The sequence below is a fragment of the Mastomys coucha genome, unplaced genomic scaffold, assembly GCF_008632895.1.
Source record: "Mastomys coucha isolate ucsf_1 unplaced genomic scaffold, UCSF_Mcou_1 pScaffold9, whole genome shotgun sequence".
Lineage (NCBI taxonomy): Eukaryota > Metazoa > Chordata > Mammalia > Rodentia > Muridae > Mastomys > Mastomys coucha.
Genome location: NW_022196915.1, coordinates 27,464,110 through 27,479,461, shown reverse-complemented (window position 1 = coordinate 27,479,461; position 15,352 = coordinate 27,464,110). Strand labels below are relative to the sequence as shown.

At 45.0% G+C, this 15,352-nt stretch overlaps 1 protein-coding gene across 4 annotated transcripts in view; it reads left to right on the top strand.

Moving 5' to 3' along the window:
- Positions 1-7,049: 7,049 nt before the first annotated feature.
- Positions 7,050-15,352, top strand: part of Prxl2a (peroxiredoxin like 2A) — a 20,301-nt gene continuing 11,998 nt past the window's right edge. The window contains exons 1-2 of one of the 4 annotated variants that reach the window (XM_031362111.1): positions 7,091-7,180; positions 9,068-9,254. In XM_031362111.1, coding sequence (XP_031217971.1) covers positions 9,189-9,254 — 66 coding nt within the window. In that variant the 5' untranslated portion in view covers positions 7,091-7,180; positions 9,068-9,188. Of the gene's footprint in view, positions 7,181-9,067; positions 9,255-12,601; positions 12,680-15,352 lie in introns of those variants that run through there. The other 3 variants (XM_031362114.1, XM_031362112.1, XM_031362113.1) reach the window with 3 other exon arrangements.

Sequence of the window (15,352 nt, the reverse complement as noted above, 5' to 3'; positions counted from 1 at the left end):
ATCAACAAATTTCCAATTCCTCATATTATTGGATTTCAATCGATTAGGATATGTTGGTCATATTAATTCTCAAATTAATATATTAAGAAAAAATAATTGTTACTTCCTGTTGATTTTGTTGTAAGAGGTGGAATTAGGTTTGTGTGGATTTGTTGAAAGATTACCTTCTTGCTTCTTCTAGGGTATAGTTTTGCTCCTTATGTTGATGCTTTCCATCTATTATCCCTTATAGGGCTGGATTTGTGGAAAGATATTGTGTAAATTTTGTTTTGTCATGGAATATCTTGTTTTCTCCATCTATGGTAATTGAGAATTTTGTTGGGTATAGTAGTCTGGGCTGGCATTTGTGTTCTTGTAAGGTCTGTATGACATCTGCCCAGGATCTTCTAGCTTTCATAGTCTCTGGTGAGAAGTCTGGTGAGTAATTCTGATAGGCCTGCCTTTATATGTTACTTGCCTTTTTTCCCTTACTGCTTTTAAAATTCTTTCCTTGTTTAGTAGAACTCTATGGTTTTATTGTAGTTCTTCTTTTGTTATATTCTGGTGAACTTTGTGTTTTGTCCTTTTTTTGTTTTATGGATATTTGTGTTTGATTTTTTTTTCTTTTCTCATACATCTCCATCACAGCCTCCTCTCCCTCCACACCTCCTAGCACAGGCAACTCCCCTCTCCCTCAGATCTACACCTTCTCTGTTTCCCTTCAGAAAAAAGCAGGCTTCCTGGTGATAATCAACCAAACATGGTATAACATGATGCAATAAATTGCTTGTTTTTTTTTAAGAGCGAGGACAAGAGGGAGGGAAGTTGGAAGGAATAGAGAAAAAGAGAGAGATTGAGAGAGAAAATTAAGTCGGGAGGGAAAGGAGGTAGGGGGGATCTGGGACACGTTGGGTAATGGAAAACATGATCAAAATATATTATATGACAAAAATTAAATGTTAAATAAAAGAGGAAAAAGGAAAGATTCCCTTCCCAGGAGATTCTAAATTGAGTCAAGCTGACAATTAAAATCAACTATTGTAGAAGCCTAAGCTATCATGTTGAAGCTCCTCGTGATCTGGAGTTCAGGGCTGAGCACACAAAAAAGAACAACTACCTGTCTAACTGTCATCATTATGGAACAGCAGAGCTTTCCACTTCTAAGTTTCATACCTCTGAAATCAGGTCATGCATTACAACCAATGACATCTGATCTTACAGTGACTATTGTCTGAACACCAGATATGACCTCGTTTCTATGGCCCAAGAACCTGTTAATGTGGTCATAGCTGCTCAGATTGTGGACCCCTTATTGGAATTATGTACACTGTGGGTTTTTTAAATTATATAGGTGGCAGGATTGGAGGTGACGGGAGAATGCACATATGCTGTAAGGACCTGAAGATCACTGAAGGAGGAGCTGGGAAAAAAAAAAAAGAGAATCATTGAAGGAAGACCCCAGACTCACATAGTATGCAAGGACAAAGAGTGTTTATTCTGCAGAAACAACCAGCATGCAGGCTTTCTTATAGGGAACAATAGGAACTCTTTAGAATGTTCAGGTAATCCAAAATTTTATTAGTAGCTGCTATGTGGTCTGCATTCCTATGTCATGAACATTTAAGCATAAAGATAGGGCTGTCCAGTACAGATGGCCCATCCTGAGATAAGATATTTCCCCACTTTTGTGGTTATCCCCACCCAGGCTGTTCTTTGGGAGGGGGTTTTATGACCTTGTTTATGATCTGTTCCTGGAGCTGGTGCCTTATGGCTTAGTTTCTGGGAGTTGTGGTCTGTTCCTGGAACTAGTGTTTATGGTCTTCTTTTCGAAATCAGACATGGTCCTTAAATAGAGACAAATGGGGTTTATATTGTCCTTTCAATGTGAGGACAGGTGCTTGCAGAGTTCATAAGGGGTCATCAGCCCCCATTGAGCTATAATTGCAGGTAGTTGCAAGCTATTTAATATAGATGCTAGGAACTGAACTCAGGTCCTCTGCAGGTACATACTCTAAGCCACAGAGTCCTTTCTCCAGCCCCTGTGTATATTTTCATACTGTATGAGTTACATTTCATTAATGTATAAATCCTAAAGTATTATACTATGAGTTGGTACTGACCTGAAAAGGTCCTTCCCACCTTTGTGTAAGCTGAGCCAACAAACATAAATTTGATAACAATTGTCTTCATTAGGGTTTTATTGCTGTGGAGAGATAGTGTGATCAAAGCAACTCTTTTTTTTTTTTAACTGCATTTTTTTATTAGATATTTTCTTTCTTGAGACAACTCTTATGAAGGAAAATATTTAATCCTTTAGGGAGTTGGCTTATAGGTTCAGAGGTTCAGTCTATTATCATTAAGGTGGGAAGCATGGCAAAACCCAGGCAGGCATAGTGCTGGAGAAGGAGCTGAGAATTCTCCATCTTGACTCAAAGATAGCCAGGAGAAGATTGTCTCTCAGGCAGCTAGGGAAAGGGTCTCCAAGCCCACTCCTTACAGTGTCACACATCCTTCAACAACGCCACACCTCCTAATAGTTTCACTTCCCATGGCCCAAACATATTCAAACCACCATAACAATAAAATAAGTTTTGTCATTAGTCTTGACTTGGTTTCCTTATTTTCTTGCAAAATAGAATTACAGTATTGAGGAAGAAAGGAGCATGGCAGACGTAAAAGGATTCTTTTATGTTTATTGTGTTTGGAGATTGATGCACAGAGCAAAGAACTGTAGCAGACTGTCAAAGTTGCTGAATCTTCTAAAACGTGTAAGAAATTCCAAAGGATGAGAGGTTACAGTTAACATGCACACGCTTTACTTTTTATATTTTTGTTGCTTTTGTTGTTATTTTGGTCTCAATAAGCTCACACAGGTCTTGAACTCCTGATTTTACCCTCCCATTTCTCCCAAATGAAGAGCTAGGGTTCCAAGCCTGAACCACCACACTCAGTTGACTCATATTTTGAAAGACTGACTAAGATGAGGAATTTGTCTTTATCTCACCTAATACTGCCACAACAACTTCAACAGAATGTTATCCAAAATGAAAGCATCCCTTAAGAGGTACTGTGTCAGCTGGGCTGGAGCTGCAAGCTGCAACCACAACATTCAGACCACAAGTTTCATGGGAGGCTATGGTCCATAGAGTAATTGGGGCTCAAAAACAAACAAACAAACAAAAAAAAACCAACCAACCAAACAAACAAACAAAAAAACAACTCAAACAAAGAAAACACAGATGCACAAAGAAAGAAGAGGATAGGCTTGGTATCTAATCTTTTGTTAGCCAGCTGATAATATTGTGTGCAAATCCAGACATCAATGAGTCTAAAAATAGCAGAGTCAGCTTTGGTTGCCAAGAAATGTAAGGAATGCCCTAACATGTTTGTTTCATTTCTGTTTTTCTGCTAGATCCACAGTGATAGCGACTGAGATGAATCAGAGTACAACTTTACTCAGGCTACAGGACCAGACATCACAGGAAAGCTCTGCTTCATTCATTTCTTAGTGTGTAGATGTTTTCTCTATGATGGGTCCTAGGAACCATTTCAGAATCACCACAGCAGAATCAGCCTTAGCATGATACCAACTTGTGACTAACAAAGCAAGGAAGCAAATGAACCAGGGTCACTTCTACACAATTTGGGGAGTTCTTTTTCTATTATACATAAATAAAACCTTCCCAATGGAACACAGGACTAGTTAAAAGGACAACAGAAAGGACTCCACAGAAGCCTTCTTTCTTTAATCTGGAAAGAATGATCCTGCCACTCGTCCTCCAATCAGTCATTGATTTATCTGATAATCCACTGGGAAGGCTCTAGAAAGAGCTCTACTGACTTTGTTGTTCATAGACAAGTCTTGGTCTAAATTTGACTTTTTATGCATATACAGGCTAGGAATATGAACCTGTAGCAATAAGGGCAGGTATCAATTTTTGACATTTTTCATTAAATGCTTTCTCCTTCTTGAACTCTTCCTCCATGAGTCCAAATGCTGTAGGGCTTAAAGAAGCATGTCATGATGCCAGCTTGTGGCACGGTGGAGCAAGCAGATGAAGACAGCTGAGTCTAAAGATGCTGGACACTGAGTGATGAGTTTTTACCCAGCTCCGTCTCCTGTTTTTACTGTTTGCTATCTGCTCTAATGACACTGGTGGTGCAAAAATGTATCCCAGTCCATCAAGATAGTAATATCCATGTCACCTAAGCTGTCCCAAGGCTTCCGGTCAGCTTTAACTTTTACCTCCTTGGATTCAAATCCATGCTAGCCAGGCCTGACACAATCCCAGCGCTCAGGAACTGAGGCAGGAGGATTATAAATTTGAGGCAACACAGGCAACATAGCAACACCCTGCTCCAAAACAAACAAATCTATCTTGTGACCTTTATATGTCCAGAATTGCTTTTCTCTTTAAATCCTTCAAGCTATGTGGATTTTGGCGGTGAGGATCATTTCTGGTTTAGGGTTTTACTGCTGTTGTTGTTTTTGTTTTGTTTTGTTTTTCTTTTGAAACAGAATTTCAACCCATCCAAGGTTGGCTTTGAACTAGCACAGATTAGCTCGAACTTCTTATCCATCTGTCTCTATCTTCCTAGTTCCAATTCCTGGAATCGCAAGCGTGTACTACTTACAAAGCTGACCCTGTGTTGGGAATCGAACCTGAACCCAAGACTTCATACAATCACTCTACTTAGCTACAGGCCTAGCCTACTATTCAAGGGTTTTGTTTTGATCTTTTAAAATCTGCTGAGCTTTATAAATAAGTTTTCCTGTGTTGGCTTTCTCATAACTTATTTTTCTGGTCTGGTGGCAGTTTAATGAGTTCAGCCTGTGCCTTCTTGAACAAAGAGAAACTTGGGATATTGGGTGCATGTTAATTAGCTCCCAGAGCCAGTCTTCTCTGCTGAGGCCCGGAGATTTGGGATGTTAAAGAATCATCCATATAAGTATGTCCTCTTACATTTGAGTAGTATGTATATTACAGCAGACTCTTAGTATCCCTCATTCCTAGAATTCTACTGCTTATAACCAGATGACATTAACCATAATCATTAACCATCAAGTTCTGAATGCCCATGTCTCCAAGAACTGGCTTTCTGTTTTAATTACAGTAGCAACCCCTGGGAATCTTCCTCACCTTTAGCCAATGCTCCTATTTCAGGCCAGATACATAGTAAGAAATGAGGTGCATGTGAGAAAAGTCTTCTGGGAGTGGTGGTGAACTGGCATTTTATAAGTACACTTATGCTGTACCAAATTATACTAAATCTTTTCGGTGAAAGGTCAGATCTCTCAGGCTAATGACCATCCTCAGTCTAGACCTTTTTTCTTTCACAAACCTCTCAGGTATATCTGGATGCTATTCCAGGACCAGGCTCTGGGACCCCAGCAGCGAAACAAAGATGCTCATAATATGGCTCACGAGAGCTCCCTGAGCAGGCTCTCTGGGTTGAATACTGCCATACATTTATACGAAATGTGAGGTTGACTACAAACTTGGGAGGCAAATCTGGAAAGTCTTTGGATATTATACACCACTAGGTGCTTTCCAGGTGAACAGGGTTGGGGGAACACTGCTCAGAGATGACCATCTCCTGGGATATGGCTCAGCAGGTAAAAGCAGTTTCTGCTCAAACGTGAGAACCTGACTTCAAACCCTGGGTATCAGTAAAACTCCAGATGTGATTGCACGAGTACAAGCTTGGAATCTCAGTGCTGTGGTGGGCAGATATAGAAAGCTCCCTACGGCTTGCTGCCTACCAGCCTAGCTCCAGGTTCTGAGTATAAGAAATACATCATTCTAATCTATCAGGAGGCACTAGGACTCTGCTCTTTCCCAGCTGTCAGATAACACTTATTTGTCTAAGTGCTCTGTTTATCTTACGGTGGTAAGTTACTGCTGGAATAGCTAATTTTATGTCAACCTGACACAAGGAGTGGAATCTGGAGGACTGGAGGTTCAATTGAGAAAATGCCTCTATAAAATCAGAATGTAGCCACCAAAAGCACCCCTGCACGGTCTGTTTATCAGCTCTGTCTCCAGGTTTCCTACCCTGCTTCCTTCAGAGATGGGAGTGGAAGCCAAATAAACCCTTTTCCTCCCCAACTTGTTTTTGCTCATGGTATTTCATCATAACAATAGTAACCATTGGGGCAGCTACTGACTAAGCTACATCTCAGGAAAGCAGGGCAGGGTCTCCAGCTCTACGAGGAAGGGGATTTGGTGTGGAGGTGATGCTTTTGAGCAGGAAGGACTGTAACTCTGCAAAGCTCCCTGCTGATGGGGAAGAGAGGAAAAGAATATTCATGACCAGGACTGTAAAAAGCTTGACACCAAATTGGTGGGCAGCCTTTGTTTTTGTTTTTGTTTTTTAAGCTTTTGTTTAGGGTAACATCCAGCTCTACAAGAGAGTAAAATAAAAACTGTCTTGCCATCCCTAGTCTTTTGAATTTGTTATTACATAGCAAGAGTCTTGCTTCTTGCAGTGAGAAACACGGGAGGAAGGTAAGGATGGACCAGGACAGCCTCGTCCTCTCGCCAGGTGTTCAGTCCCATACATGTGGACACCCCCAACACACACAGGACAGATGACCACTTCTGACCAGTGTGCCTGTCTGGCTGCTGTAATACTTCTTTTTGCAAACTGCTTTGTGATCTCTTTCTGCCTCTGTCTCTACCATCCTCATATTTAACTCTTCTGTGTGAGTCAGTGAATCCTGTCTCAGAAACTGTTCTTCTGACTACAGTTTTTATACGACAGTAATGGACACTTATTACAGGAGTGAGAAAACTGGATGAAAGCCAGGCACGGCGGTGCACCTGGGGAACTGTGGCAGGATGATGAACAATTCCAGACTAATCAGGGCTACATCAAACGAACAACCACGAAAGAGTGAAAGACAAGCCTGTCATAGGGTTGCTCAGAAGGTAGAGGAGCTGGTATTATCCTTAGAGTCAGTTCTCAAAGCACTGCCGTAAGGCCACCCCAGTTCTACCCAGTCCCAGGTCTGGAGCTGCGGGGGCGTGTCTGTCACGTGGAGGTGGCGTGGTGGCGTAGGCGCTGGGTTGCGCAGGCGCAGCGAGATCTTAGTCCCACTGGCCCCTCAAAGCTACACTACAACAGAGGAGGCACCTGCGTCCGCTGGCGCTGCTCGGGGGCCAGTGAGGACCACGGAGGCGGGGTCCTTGGGGCTCAGGTGAGGATCGAGGCAGGCCAGGGGCCGCGGAGAGTGGATGCTGGATGGAGGATGCGGCCCGATCCTCTCCAGGTACCGCTCTCCGATGTGCCCTCTGCCCACCACAGCGATCAGGACAGACTCCACGCTTGGGGCCCAGAGACCCCAGTCCCGGAATGGCGCTGGCGGCACCCAGCTGTCTGAATTGTTGGGACAGAGGACAGAATAATTCTTGTCCATCTCGCACCCAGATGTTTGAATTGTTGGGACAGAGGACTGAAGAGAAGAAAAAAAAACCAAAACGCTTGTCCACCTCACAGGGAGGGTGGGCTGAAGGCTCCCGGGGGTGGCCGTGGCTATCCAGTTTCAGTGTTGGGGTGTCCTGTGAGGAACTCTCTGAGGTACCTGTTCCTCCTTCTCTTCCAAAGGTTACAAACCTTTGACTTAAAAAGCTCAGCTGTAAATTTCAAAACACTGCTGTGGTGTGGTAATGAGAAGATGAACAGAGCTCCAGGACAGCCCATCCTCCGAATTGTTAGGCTGTTGGAGTTGGTGAAAATGGCCCAAGGCAGAGCAAAGAAAGTTAAAGTCCAACCTGACAGGGTTTGCATAGGGAGGGGACATTCCCAGAGTCCCACTGCCACCGTTTGCCTCCTATGTTTTCACAGTCCCGTTACCTAGATTTTTGGTTTTATTTTTACTTCATCATTTTTTTTTCTTGGAACTTGGTAAATGATTTATGTGAAAAGAAAATACTACTTGGATTTTTATTTCGAAAAGCATTGTCATGGAGCCTGCTAATAGAGTCTGAATCCTCAGAAGATATTCATCAGAAAATCCTTTGTTTCAAATATTTGGGGTGATCATTGACTAATCCAGGAATAAGTAAGAGTTTAACATCTCCGGCAGTCTTTGTCAAGAGCTTATAGCATCTTCAGTGATTCATCTCTGTAGATGGTGATTAAGAAAGTATTCCCATTTTGCTAATGTGAAGCATGGCTGGTCCAGGCTCATACACCTCGTAGGTATTGGACTTAGTTCTTTTTGGTCTGACCTTTCCTTAGTGTCCTTCCTTATAAGGGATGGCGTTTACTTGAGACCCTTTGTTGTCCCTGAAGGGGTGCAAAGCCTTCATACCTCTTTCCCCTTTTCTTCTTGAGGGGCTGGGTCTTAGGTAGTTCAGGGTATAGCTTTGAATCTCCCAGAGGCTTTCTTTGCTTTTGCAGTCCTCCTGTCTCTGCCTCCTGATTGCTGGGATTGCAATGGTTGTTTCAGGCTTGTGTGGCCCCAGAAGGTTTGCTCAGGTCTGGAATTCTAAGGTGCGTGCCCAGACTTCATTAGTTAGTATCTCAAATGAAAGACTCTCCTGCTAGTTGGCTATCTGCTTCTTTGAAATGCTAAGCTCAGAGTCTGTTTGGACCGAGGCTTATGTAGCAGGACCTGTCCGGAGGTGCGTAGAAGGAGCCAGTCTCACCCTTGAGCTCACTGGCCCTTGCCAAGGGAGATTGCAGTTGAGCAGTAACCTTTGCCTTTGGCCCTACCAGGAGCAGTGTGGGAGCGCCGAAGATTTAACGTAGAGTATGTGCTGTGGAGAATGTGGACATGAGGCAGGACTCCCCCAGACCTGGAACTTCCACCCAGAAAGCTGACTTGCCATGATATTGCTGGAGAAATTGTTCCATATTTGGTGTCTGTCTCACCCTCCGAGGACAGTGGGTGAATCTGAACCCCGCAAAAGATAAAGACCACCCAGTCGGGTGGTCCATGCCTACCATTCCAGCACTAAGGAGGCTGAGGTAGGAAGGTGACAAGTTCTAGGCTATCCTGGACCTCATAGCAAGACGTTGTCTTTTTTTAAAAAAAGGAAAAAAGAATAAGAAAATGAAAACCATAACAAAGCCTTTTCAGTTTTCTAGAGCGCTGCTGTGTTTCGTGTTGTTCTTCTCAAACATGTGCCGCCACTGGATGCAGCTTGATTTTTAGAAGATCTCAAGGCGATAAGCAGGAAAACAGTCTCTGGGAGGCCAGAATGAGAGTTGGGATTTGGTTGCCAGAACCGGGTGTCTTTTCCCATTTTGCTATTTGCCACTTTAAGGTTTGTCTTCATCTTCCTGTCCATATTCATATGACTTGAGAGAGTGGGTCTTCCAAGCCAAGGCAAGAGGCTGAAAAGTCAGCAGAATGCCCATGTCTTTGGGGGGAAGCACTTCTCGTAGGAAAGGACTTCTCAAGCCAGCTGTACCCCTCACGCTAAGTGTGCCTCTGTTTCTCAGTCTCTGAGTGTGTTGTCTTATTCTCCTCTGATCACATGCTCACATTCTGACTCTTAGCGTCTCAGTGAGCATGGGATAGAGGCAGGCATTCACCCCAGACACCAGAACTGACTGTGGCAGACGAGTACAGGTCACCGCAGTGGCCGGTTCCACAGGTGCTCGTGGGAGTTCTCTGCTATCTCTCACTGTGACAACTTTCAATGGCATCCAGAATTAACAGGGCCTTGTCACATGTGCATAGGAAAAAAAAAATGCGGACCAGCTTCTCAGCAGAGAATGGGCAGAATGGTTCTTAAGAAAACAGTTTGGCATTGGTTTATGAATTGCTTGCCAAGGATTGGGCCTGGGAGAGACTGGGGTTCTCTCCAGACACCAGGCCACATTCAGGAGGAATCTTGCTCTCAGCTTGTTCCAGGCGGATGATCAGGTTTCAACACCAGCTGTAACTGATGTCAGTGCGTGTTCATATTGTCCTAGCTTTAAAGTGCCTGGTTCATGGCAGGCTGTGTAGAACTTTTGAGACTCCAAAGCAGAGTATGCTGTTATGGAATGGGAATTGGGAGACCCATACCTGAGTCTCAACGTAGACACCAATGCTCGTCTTACCCATGTGACTTTGGGCTAGCCAGCTTCTCTGGGTCTTAGCTCTTCATTTACTCAAAGAAAGGGTTACTGAAGTAGAATTTTAAGAGCAAAGGACATTTAAGAACAGGGATGGTAGAGGAGAGGTGGGGAACCATCTTTCCAGTATGCTCACTGAAGGCCTGAGCCAAGGAGGTCATGTGCCTCTTCCCCTTGCTTTCCTTCCTTTTTCTTTCTCTCATCCCCTGGGTCTGCCTCAGGCCAGCTCTTTCTGAGGTGGGAAGAGTCCCTGGGTGAGGCTGGGCAGGGCAGGTGTTCCCTTGATGTTTAGAATTTCTTGCTGTCCCTACTTGTTTCAGACTGGAGTTAACCCACCCACTGCTGATGCCTTTGTTTTGTTAAGACTTTATCGGTTCCTGCCTAGAGGCAGCTCTTTGAGCAAGCATCTGACTTCAAGGTGTGTGCCTGTGAGTGTGTGCTCACGCAGAAGGAGCTCTGTAGCGCTGGGTACACTCAAGGCTCTCCTGGTAGGTGTAGTCATTGGGCGCTGCAGAGCCTAGGTGTGAACGTGGGGACAGGAGATCTCGAGTTCCTTCTTTCTATTCGGTGAGTACACTTGACCTCAGCTATGTCAGCTCACCCTGCCAGTGAGCAGCAGAGCTGGGACTCAATGCGAGGTCAAGTCCCAAGCTTGAGTATTTTCTCTCATTCCAGGCTGAATTAGCTTTTAGTGTCCAGAATGAGCTTTTACGCAGAGGCAGCAACAACTACTTCTAACTTTACTTCACTGTGAAATTTCAAGAGTAAAATTCAAATCCCTTCATTTGTGGTTTGATACGTTCCATGTTCATTATATCATCTACATTACATGTAGCAGATCCTTGGGAAGTTCTGTTGATGTAGGAGTGAATGCCCTTTGCCCTCTATATACCGGGAAGGCAGACAGACAACCCAAACACAACATATGAGGCCCGTTTCTCACAGTGTGTAGAGATGTGCATATGTTCACATATTCGTGGGCCGTATAATCAGGTAAAGCCTTCAGTTGGCAATGCTTTCAAGAAAGGGTTTGCCACTTAAGTGGCTTCTCTCAACCTATCCATCCTTCCTGAGTGACCTTACCTACTTCCAATAGTTCACCCACTGGCTTGGCAATGCCCTCCAAGTCCCCATTCCTGTTTCTGACTCAAAGTTCCCAAGTAGTGGGTGGTTGTATGGATCTTGCAGTATATCCAAAACTGACCTCCATCCACTACTAACTTCTAGAGCTCCCTAGTCTGTGAATGAGTGACACAAGGATCCAGCCAGGCAACCAGAAACCTAGAGTTGAATTTCCTTTCTTTGGCCTGCACTTTACCAGTCAAAATTCTGTCCATCTCATTCATATGAGTCAGCTGCTCAGCCTCTTCTCCCTTGACTGCTGCAGTCTAAGCCCAGATCCCCTTTACTCTGAACTGCCAGGACCAAATGAATTTGCCAGGCTCTACTTTGGTTCACTTCACTCTCCATGCTGTACCCAGAGTGATTTTGATTGATTTATTATTATGTGTAGGGGCTGTTTTGCCCGCATGTATGTCTGTGTGCCATGTTCATACCCGCCCGGTGTCAGTGAGGTCAGAAGTGGGCTTTGCATCCCTGGGACTGGCATTTCAGATGGTTATGAGCTGCCATCTAAGTGGTAGGACTCAAACCCAGGCCTCTGGAAGCCTCGCCAGTGCTCTCAACTGCTGAGCCATCTCTCCAGTGTGTAGTCAGAATGATCGTATCACTCTGAACCCTCCATTGTTACATCTTGTACATTGCTTCTTGTACATCTATATCACCAGAGCTGACATGGCCTGGCTTCAGCTCCTATTCTGCTCTTATTGCTGGCCATGACTCCCTCACCAACCACTCTGCTTTCAAGACTATATACTATTTACTACTTATGCCATTCCTTTACCCAGAGTTCCCTCACTCTGCCACTCTGAGCTCTTACAGCCCTTATGCCAACTAGGTAAATGCCTGCCTGTTGATAAGATCCAGAATAAACAGTACTTTCTGCTCAAACCCTTTCCTGAAAGCATTGCAACCTGAAGGCTCTATGTGATCACAAGACCTATGCCTAAGTGAATACACATACAACTTTGCACATTGTGAAGGGAAAAGAAAAGGAGGTGATGAATATATACCAGGTAAGGATCCTTGGCAGTCCAGTTGATTTCCTGGGTGTAGGATAAGAAATGGATACAGAGCAGGCTGGGCAAAGAGCCTTGGACAAAAGGACCTGTTCCTTTGATGCTGAGTGTGACATGTGGGCTGTGTTAAGGGCCTGGTTTAGTATGCACCCATAGCAAAGGGGAGTCTGCTGGCACTTAAGAAATGTTACAGTCTGCATGACTGCAAATTGCAAATGACTCAAAACTTTGCTCGATTTTTTGAAGAGCTAGGGGGCCTTGGCAGCCGGCCACTTCGATGCTTTCTGGAGATTAACCATTGGCAGCTGAAGGAGCCCCAGGGTTTCTGTGTGGCCCAGTCCTGCCTGTGGAGTGGCTAAGCTTAGGGGCCTAGGCAAGACTCCAGAGCTCCACCTCCAGCCCTCCCTGTGTCTGGTCACCCTGCCTTCACACAGCCTGTGGGTCAGAGTCCTTTGTCAGTAGAAGCTGAGGCGTGGACACCGCACATGGTAAGTGCTATTCCCAGGTTTGACCTGCTGAGAGATGGATATTTAGGGGGAGGGCACCAAGCTGGATGAAGCATGAGCCAGCAGGTGGGCCAAAGTAGGGTTAATGAAGAAGAATGTTGGGGCTCCAAAGTAAGCTGTTTGTGTTGCTATCTGAGGTTGTCCCTGGAGTCTAGGAGCTGTGTCACGCCTTCGTTTTGGAGTTGATAAGATGAGCCTGAGGAACATGGCAGCAGTTTGGCTTGGGGGAATCCAGCTGGCTTCCCTCTGCCCATCCTTAGCTCTCTCCAGACCAGAGCTGCCACTCGGAGCTCTTCCAGCTGCTGCTTGTTTATAGTCTTATCCAGCTTCACCTTCTGGGAAACATGGGGATCAGATAAAGCTGCCCCATGGGGAGCTGAGTAGTATAGCTGTCAGGTGGGGGCGGGCTCTTCTGTAAACAGCCTTGTAGTTCTCTTCTGGCCCTCTTTTAAAGGAAGGGGACAGTGGGGGAGAAAAGAGAAGGGACAGCTGGTCTATGGTAAATTTCCTTTAGACCAGACATAGTAGAGCTGTGTTTGCTGACTGAATACAATAAGCTTCCTGCTTGCAATTCTCCTGAAGGTGGAGGGGTCATGTCCTTGGCCTCCACAGACTCACTTCTGAATGTGTGGTGAGGCCAGGTGTGACATCAGAAAGGCACTAAGCTTTGGAGTGCTGTTCTTATTGATTACCTGCTGGTCCTGTGACAGAAGGGAAGTTACTGAACTCAGAACCATTGTGTTGCCCCCTGCAAAGAGAATATCCCCTGCTTCACAAGGCCATTGAGAGAATAAACTTAAGCCAAATCTGTCAAGTGACATTTAGAAATCTGGAGATACTGGCCTCCCTGCTCCTCTGGTCAGTGGTTCTACCTACTTATTAAAACCTCTCTCCCCATCCCCTTTGTGGGAGTAGGTCATTCAGGGTCTGCTGAAGCCTTGCCGCACGTTGCCATGGTATCTGTTCCGAGATTTGCCAGGAGTTGCTTTGAGTTCTGAAAGCTTGGTACTTCTGGCAATTAGTTTTCGCTGCCTGTCACCAGCAGGAAAGCCACCTGCTAGGGTGGGCAGCCTGGGCCTGTTCACTGAGAAGTCTGCCTCCATTCATTATCATGTGTAGGGGCTGTTTTGCCTGCATGTATGTCTGTGTGCCATGTTCATACCTGCCCGGTGTCAGTGAGGCCAGAAGTGGGCTTTGCATCCCTGGGACTGGAGTAGTACTGCTGATAAAACCTGGATGCAGAGCCTGGGTAGGGTGTTATCACCAGAGGAGTGACTCCACTCCTTTTTAAAATTTTATTTAGTTAGTTAGTTAGTTAGGTGGTTAGTTAGTTTTGGAGTAGGGGTAGGGGTAAGGGAAAGGGTGGAAAACATCATACCTGGGGTAGCTTGGAAGTTCACATCTTGAATACAAGCTTCTTGAACTTGAAGTAAGGAGATGGGAGCCTCTGGGCCGTGTGAACTTGAGTTCTTAGGGCACCTTCAACCCACGTTCAAATCCTGCAGAGGATAGATGATTCTAGGGTGGTTCTACCCTAGACCTATACCCAGTGATTTAAACACACAGAATGAAGCGGGGTCTTTGGGAGGCCTGAGAATACTTGAGATCCTAGGATGGTATGAGAACCACGAGGAAACCCAGGTGCCTCAGGTGGCTGTCAGAAAATGGGCTGGATGAAGCCCCTATTATAGCCGTTACAGGGGTAGGCAGGCTGCTTCTGAATTTCCTCTGAATTTCCTCTCCCAGAGGCTCCCAGTCTGCTCCATGCTAAGCCCGATTATTCCTTGCCCAGCCAAGCTTTCCATGTTGTTAACTGTGTCCCACACCAATTCCAAAGCCACTTCCTCTATTTCTGTGGTTGCATGGACTCGCTCCCTTCCTTGTGACACCATAACCCAAGTGTTCTTCCTATGCAAGCCGCTTAGCCTTCCTGCTTACTTTTATGATCGTTTGGGGACTGAGCCCATGTCTCCTTAAGGATCATGTGTCATCCTAGGTTCTCCAAAACCATTATTTAGGCTGATAGTAAATTGTCGTTGAGTGGTGGTGAAATAGAGCCTTGGTGCCTCTAAGAGTGTGGTAAGGGATGTATTGGTAGGGTAGGAAGTCCCAGGACTCCCCAGCTGCCCTGCTGGCTTCTATTGGTAGGGTTGATGTAAGCTGACCTCTTACTGAAATGCTTACACATCTGTGACCAGATGACCACACTCATGTGCTTTTAAATTATGTAAACCTGCCTATAATCCAGAACTGTAGTAGACGGTATAATGGTCCCAACATTTTTTCCAGGCTACACAAACTTTCCTGTTTACAACAGGTGTCTGGGAGCTGTGATTTCCCTCCTAATCATTCTGTGAACTATAATCCAGTTATGTGTAACTTTGCCAAAGAAAAATTGGAAGCAGGCCTGTGGGACGTTCTTTCCTGCTGAGCCCGAGACCTCGATTGTGTATGTCATGTTCATCACTCAACTGTATTGAATCCATTTCACCACTTGTTTGTGGTGAACCATTGCCCATAGAACCACTTCGTGTAGTTCTAAGTCTTTCCTCTTCCTTCTCAGCTGAAATCAGAGATATAGTAGCAGTAGCAGCCGCTACTCCTTTAAACACCCATACTGGCCTCCTTTCTCCTAGTGAATCAGTACTAGATGAT